General features: G+C 44.6%; 1 protein-coding gene across 3 annotated transcripts in view; it reads left to right on the forward strand.

Moving 5' to 3' along the window:
- Positions 1–7841, forward strand: part of LOC147011477 (protein NDRG3-like) — a 161324-nt gene that overhangs the window by 81332 nt on the left and 72151 nt on the right. The window contains exon 1 of one of the 3 annotated variants that reach the window (XM_085856893.1): positions 2168–2277. The exons of the other annotated variants lie outside the window; for them this stretch is intronic. Coding sequence (XP_085713019.1) covers positions 2242–2277 — 36 coding nt within the window. The 5' untranslated portion in view covers positions 2168–2241. Of the gene's footprint in view, positions 1–2167; positions 2278–7841 lie in introns of those variants that run through there. 3 annotated transcript variants of the gene reach the window in all.

Genomic DNA, 7841 nt, shown 5'->3' on the forward strand with positions numbered 1-7841 from the left:
GGGTCGCACGTGGTTCGGGTACGCGAAGCGGCTCGTTCTGTACGGGTGCTGTTGAGGGTGTGGAGACTCGGTAAATTGCTACGTGGTCTTTCGGTCTCGGTATTTTGAAAATTGGCAAATAACCCTGTACCACGTGGCAGAAATATTGACGCTTCACGGTCCGATAAGGGATCCGGACTTTTCCGAAAAAGTATGATCTAAATTCCGGGTGATCGGTTGAGCCGACTCCACTGCTCCATTTCGCGGTCGTGCTCGTCACCGATACTCGGCCCGGCAACTGTGTATATGTATATGTATATGTATGTATATATATACTGTATACAGTATATGTGTGTGTATCCCTCCCCATTTTAATGATGCATGTTTTAAGGCATTTAAACAGTCACGGTAGTTTAATAATTCGTATTTTTGTTTCATGACGATCCTTTATATGTAACATGAAACTGATTGAGTTTTTATTTATTTATTTGGCCTACCTGTACCTTTTATACTGCTTCCTTATAAAGATTATTTATGGTTCATGCGGTATTTTGATCAAATGGAAGGAACGTGCTCTGTGCCTGTAAAATAATGTTCGAACTAAAATGTCTGGTAATAGCTGAGCTGCATGTTCGACCTTGGTCGTGGCTTGCGTAGAGGGCATTCTGATGCATAATATTTCAGTATACTGACTGTGTTTTCACCATGGGCTCTTTGCACATTATGAATCATGAAAGGGGGGGGGTGGTCATATGGTATATGGGGGTGGTGGTGTTCATTGAATCACCCCTCCCATTTTCCCCCATTGGTTCAAGCTACATTACATGCACAAAATGGTGGAAATTCACCTCCGTGCCTTCCCTTTGTTTCATGTATCCTCAATTTCTTTATATCCCTTGCTAAACATCACACACCTCACATTCCCTGCCCTTTCTTTTTTATTTCTTGTAGCTTAGAACACCCCATCACAAACTAAGTAATGCTCAGATTGCCCCAAACCTTCTCCCCAACCCCCTCCTCCCTTCTGCTTGAATGCTTTGGTAACTTGGCCTGTGTAGTTCCCATTTAATCAAACATACACATGTGTGTGCTTATCAGTGTGAAGCTTAAAATTTATTCCCAAAATGAATGATTTGTCAACACTTTGGATCAATGTCGATAGGAGAGATACCACGGCAGATAATATCGATAATACAAATCGGCTGAACTTTGGGGCAGGCATTATGGCCAAGAGGTACGCGCACACGCCTCTAAGCTGTCTTGACCAGTTAATGTTCGAATCCCGACCAGGTTATAAACTGTCATCCTGGTGTTTCACAGGCAGGGTGGTTCTACAATGTGTGTGCGTCCTTCGGACGGACGTTAAAGCTTGCAGCTCATCTATCGACATTTGTCGGATGTTAAAGATCCCATGTTGTCATTTGCGAAGTTGGCGAGCTATCACCGACTCCCTGAACAAATTCTAAATTCCTGTCCTCACCTTAGTCGATCGTCAGGCCTAGCCAGCCGGTTCGTGAAAGGCTTTGGCCAAGCTTACCTTTGCCAACCAAACAATAACGTGGGAATAATTTTAGCTTTTGATGAAGAAGAAGAAGTAATCTGCTGAACCTCGAAATTACCTAAATATCGTTTCCCAAATCACATGTACATCACGAACCGTTTATTTTAAATTCTCCAATTCCTCGTGCCACGATTTATCGATCCCCTTTTTAATCATTTCTGCGTGAAACACAAACCCATTCGGGAGCATTTGAGGTTTAATGTCATTCCAGGGGAAAGGTATTTTATCTGTTCAGTCACATGACTTTCGAAACCCATATCCAACTGCCAAATACTCCTCGAGACATTTATATCCCTTGGTGATGAAGGTACATGTATGTGACATGCAAAGCAATGTTCACTGGAGGCCAACTTGTGCAGTTTCTAGCACCACCCCCTCCTCCCTCCCCCCACCGGAGCAGGATGTATTCGGACCTTTGGGTCCGAATGTCCCTTTCTGTCCCTTTATGTCCTTCAGTGGAGTGCATTCCTCCGCCAGGCTGAAATCTGAAACACAAACAGCCTGAAGAACACTCAAAAGGGAATGCATGGAAGAAAATGGGTATTTACGAGGCGGGATGATAAACGTGCACGTGGACAACAGCCCCGACTCCCGAGCTCTGGATTTCGCTCCCGCTCTCTTCTCGCCCTCCTGTCCTCTCCCTCCCCTCGCACGCCCCCCCCCCTCATGCCTTGTGCTTGACTGCCTGTCTTGCTCTCGGCATGGCCGCCATGCAGCCTCACCCTGGCGAGCAGCAGGTTTGGATAATTTTATTCTTTGATTTAACACCAGTGTAAATGCTTGGGTTTGTTTCTGGACATCTGAAGCAACCGTTCAAGTATCTGCCCCTTTGGTGTTTTCTACAGTCAGGACGTGATTTTTACACCAACCCCCCTCCCCCCCTTCCCCCGACTCCCCGAATCGTTTGGGAAGGCTATTTGTCTATGAGCTATTTTTGTTTTTGTGTTTGATGTTTCCATTTATAATCATCTTTTTATTATTATTATTATTATTATTATTATTATTATTATTATTATTATTATTGTTTTTTAACCATGCTATTTCTTGATTGATTCATTGATTTTGTACCATACCCTATTTATTTTTATCCCTTGAGGTCAGTAGATGCTGGAGCTGTTTGGAACACCCCATCTTGGAAAGTGTGTGTGTATGTGTGTGTGTTTTAAAATAAATAAAAATTAGGGGGGGGGGTGGGAATTTAATTTATGGGGTGTCGATCATCGCTGAAATCGGGTTGCTTCAGCTCTCATTACAATGGTAATCCCATTGACCTTGAAAGCATCCTCTACTTTACACTGCTCGTGTGTTCTGCAACGATTCACTTGGGGGGGGGGGGGTGTGAAACTCCCCATGTGCATCAGCCATAGCTTTTCAAGCCTCCTTGTAACAGAAAGATTTTTGATCGACCACGTCAGAATAACATGGCAGCAAGAGTTTGTCCAATAGGTGTACGTGCAGTGATTAACCAAATACTGTACTCAAACATCATTTCAGTAGAGTGCAGTTGTGGGATGGTGGGATGGGGAGGTAGAATAATTTAAAAGGCTAAATTGCACTTTTTGCAGAGCCAAATTACTGATTCATCCACTTCCTCATTTGAATATGGGTATGTAAGATATTTGGAAACTACTGAGCCTGAAAAATTATATTCTGAACATGGATAAATGTAACACTTACAATACAACTTCCAGCTTGGTCACAATCTGTGGACAATAAGAACATCGCCGCCTCTACTCCTGTTAAATGTAGTGTCAGGTGTTTATCACTGGATGGTTCTGTTTTTACCTCCATCACCGAAGGTTGACCGATATAATGATTTCACCAATGTTTTTTTTCTGTCTTTGAGCAGGATATCTCAAAAAGTTTGGACGGATTCAGACGAAACTTTGTGGACAGGATGAATTGATTTGATTTTTGTGAAGATCCAGATCCGGATACGAGAATTTACATTTTTTTTTTTTTATCATTTTTTTTCAGTTATTCTTCACAATTGAGAGACAGGACCAAAAATGATAGAGCATGATGTCTAAAATAAAACAGGTTGTGGGCAAATGCGGATGAAATTTGGTGGATGAGTCAAATCGGTGACAAGAACAAGCCAATTTTGGTTTACGTGCAAATGCAGATCCGGCCTATCGGTGGGTTACAAAATGTGAACCGTTCAGCATGGTGGAGGTATGCACTCTACCAAGCACCTTTCTCGTTTTCAGACTATGTGATTAAGCCAGAAGTTGCTTTTTAATTTCACTATCTTCGTTCTCAGTTACATTTCAGAAACCTCGATGCTATTGTAAAAGATCAACCTCAACAAAGAAGAATATATCTCTTCACACAGGCCAACTGGTCCGGACTGAAATCTGCCCTCTCACAAAATGATTGGACTTCCATCTCCACAGCACCTGCTATTGATTCTCTGTGGAAGTAGTTTGCCAAAAGTGTACTATATCTCATGCACTGGTTAGTTTATCCCATCCCGTCCCATCTGATTTTCATGTCCATCCTCTCAACCATGCTGTCACATTGAATCCTGTGAACAGGTGCTTGCGACTGAGCAGCTTGCTTTCTTAACGTCGAAAGCTAACTCGACTGAGTCTAACTTTAGTTCGTTCCCGAGACTTGCAACTAGGTGTTCGTCCTTCAGCGTGCCAGAAAACGCCATCTTGCAAGTCTCAAGGCTGAACTCGCCAACCAGTCTCCTTCCTCTAAGAGTCTAAGCTGTAATGGCACCATGTCAAGTCTTTCTGGTGTATACTCTCCCTCCATCACCTCCCTCACTTTACGTGGAACTTCACCAGCACTCAGTGGAGTGCATACCTCCACCAGGCTGAACAGTTTTACGTTTTGTATCACACCGATAGACTGGATCTACATCCGGACCTGAACCACAATCGAATCAATTCGACCTTGTCAAACACCAGACTTGCCCAAAAAGTTTTGTCTGTATCCGTCCATAAGTTTTTGTTTGACCTTATCGCCCTGTCAATGGTGAAGAATCGCTTTAACAATAATTCTTGTATCTGGATCTTCACCAAAATCTAATAGATTTGTCCTTGTCACTCACCCAACCTGTCCACCAAATTTCATCCGAATCAAGTTCATCCATAACTTTTTGAGATATCCTGTTTCCAGACAGGTGAAAACATAACCTTCATCTACCTTCGGTGGCAAAGGTAATTACTGTAAAGTCTGCCAGAGATATGACAGTCAAAACTCTGTGTTTACCCCTAGGTTCCAGCTGTCTTCTGGGTTTTTGTATCCTTCTCACCCGAGAAGATAGAGAAAGTTCTATCCTGCCTTGACCTTGTTTTGGTGACTGGCCCAGATGGAATTAGTGCCTGTTTTCAAATGAAGCTGTGCTGTGTTTGCTTCCCTTTATGTCCCTTATTATGTCTGTCCTCCTTTGGCCACCTCCCATCGGCCTCGAAGCCTGTAAACATCACTCCCATCTACAAGAAGGGTGAAGAAACAGATCCTATCATCGACAGACCAATGAGCTAACTTATAATTGCAAGCAAATTAATGGAATCCAAAATATTTTCTTTCTTGTTTTCAAACAGCCTGATCACTCGACTCTGGACATATTTCTGCTCCTTTCTCAGCAATAGTCGGTGTTAAATCTCAATCAAGAGGTCAGGACTGTCTCCTTGGACATATCTTGGGCATTTGATAGTCTTGCATCCTGCGTTGCTTGCCAAGCTCTCTACCTGTGACGTATCACGCCACTTTCATTTCTGGATTTATGATTTCTTCCACTTGTACAATCAATGCGTTGCTGTCAGTGGAATCTATTCTTACCCTCTCCCAGTGGAAGCTGGAGTTCCTCAATGCTGTGTCTTGTGCCTGGTCTTTTTATTCATCTACATAAATGACTCATCTGATGCTCTGCAAAAACCCCCTCTTCCTTTTTGCGGAGACTTTCACATTCCATCGTACAGTACCTGATCCCACTGCTGGGCAGGCTGTAGCTGTCACTCTGCTGATCTGAAGTCGATTCTGTGCTGGTTTGATAAATAGAACTTGTTCTTCAATCCTGAAAAATATCACTGTTTTAACCTGTTGCTCTGGAAGGATTCTACATAGCCTTGGTCAGCCACTGAAAGAGAGTGTCTCTTGAATTCTGGGCCTCACCATTAGCCATGATTTGTCCTGCACTAACTCTATACTACAGCAAAACCTGTTGCAGACCGGCCATCCTCTGTCGATCCAAGACTTTCCTTGGAAAATCAGAACTGCTGACTCTGCAAGGTCTTCATCAATAGTCCAGTGGAGTATTGCTCTCTCCTATGGACTGGAACCACAGCATCACATCAGTTCACAGTAGATTCCAATAATGTTCAGACTGATTTAACAGAATCCAGGAAAGGTGAGGGGGAGCATGGGGAGAGATGGGGGTTTGAGTGCAAGTGCATAGACTATAACGGTACTCTATTGAGCTTTGGACAAAAGCCTCCAGGTGTGAGTAGTTGTGATTTTTCAAGTAATGGTTAAGGATCCCCAGTCTGCAGCTGGCTTTGCAGATGAGGCTACGAGGGTGGGGGTGGGGGAGGGGTTATCTCCTTCTCTCCCGTTCTCTCTGGACTCACCGGTAATCGAGGCCGTCGCACACAAATAAGTCCATGGTGCGCGGTGGGTCGCTAATCGACTGCGAACACCAACAATTTAACCACCACTTAACTGGGTACACGCAGTCTCATTTATTTATTTGTATACAATGTCAAGGCTCTGATGAGAGCTAACACACAAAATGTACAACAAGGGGTGGGAGAGGGAAGGAAAAACCAGTGCAGAACAGACATGAGATCTGTGGAAGGGAGAAGGATGGGTTGGGGTACACAGGGTAAACAAGATGGATGCTGCAGGGACTTTCAGGAAGGAAAGCGGGGAATTTGAACGAGGTGGGTCTGGGGTGGATTAGCGAGGTAGAAAAGATCGTGGTTTTTGGATGGGGGAAGATGAGAGATGATGGTGAACAGCTGTTTTTAAGACCAAGAGGGAAGAGTGGGATTGAAGAGAGTGTGGGAGTTTGTACCAAAGGTGGGGAAAAAAGAGGAATGAGAGAGTGAAAGTGAGCAGTGATTCTTTGTTTTGGTTGTTTAAATTGGGAGTGGGGGGGCATCTCTGACAGAGCGTTTGGGGGCGTGAGGCCGGAGAGGAGATTGGAGACGACAAAGGCCACCAACCTGCCTGCAGTGAGAGAGTCAGACACAGTCTCAGCATCATTGCGGGAGACACCAATGATCCCAAATGCCTTTGTTTCCACAGCGTGAAGCCGAGAAAGGTGAGAGGCGGGAGCACCAGCCCAGAGCGAGAACAGTACTCCATCAGGCTGCAGACGAAAGCTTTGTATGTGGTCAGGAGCTCAGGTGTGCCAAGGAAGGACTTTGCACGACAGAGAATGCCCAGTCGGCGAGTGGCTTTGGAGGCCAGCTTGCAAATGGGGCTTTGCCAGGAAAGATCATGGCAGATGGTGATCGGTGAATCGCGCCCTCTGTGTTTGTGCTGCTCTTATCTTTATTGGATCTCGATTAAAGCGGCTGAGCTTACCACAAGCACAATGCCAGACCAATTAGTTGGGAATTATAATCTCCCAGCTATTCTATGTATGACATTGCTTGTTCACATTTTCTTTTCAATCTGCCTGTGTCTGTCCTTTCCCCTGATTGATCCAGCAATTTATTTACAGCAAGCATTATGAGGTACAGGTAAGGATGGAAGGGAACTCAAGGGCTTTATTGGAGTCGGTGGGCAACCAGACTGGAAAAGGGGAAATGCAATAAAAAGCAATCAAGGTGTGTATTTGCAAAAAGGAAAGAAAATGCACAAGTTGCAGACTTGGCTTAACCTATTCAATACCTCCCGGAGAACGAGACCAGGTACCCATCAAACCACACACACGGGTAGACAATTGGGAGGGTGCAGGTACGTACGTAACAGTCACCCAACCCAGCTTGGTACCGCTCTCCGGAGTGGTCCTGACACAACACTCCACAACCAAGGGTCAACAAGCTCCGTTGAGAGCAGACAGCCATGAGCACTGCATATCTCTGCCAATATGTGATGAAACCGGTTCAGTAGCTGCGGGAGGGGGGCGGGTGATGTAGCATTGGGATTCTCATGTGGACTATTTGTGAATGTCTGAAGAGCTGTGGAGGTACTTTGGGAAGGGTTTGAAACAGCAGAGCGCTTACCTTTTATCGGCCTTCTTGGTTGCTTTTCACAGCTTCTTTGGCAAGAAGAGCATGGGAGGTGTGTATGCATGTGTGTGTATGTATGTATATATTGTTGTGGTTACCAGATTCGC

Source organism: Eptatretus burgeri, chromosome 15 (genome assembly GCF_056783735.1).
Source record: "Eptatretus burgeri isolate ZD-2024b chromosome 15, Ebu_testis_v1, whole genome shotgun sequence".
Taxonomy (NCBI): Eukaryota; Metazoa; Chordata; class Myxini; order Myxiniformes; family Myxinidae; genus Eptatretus; species Eptatretus burgeri.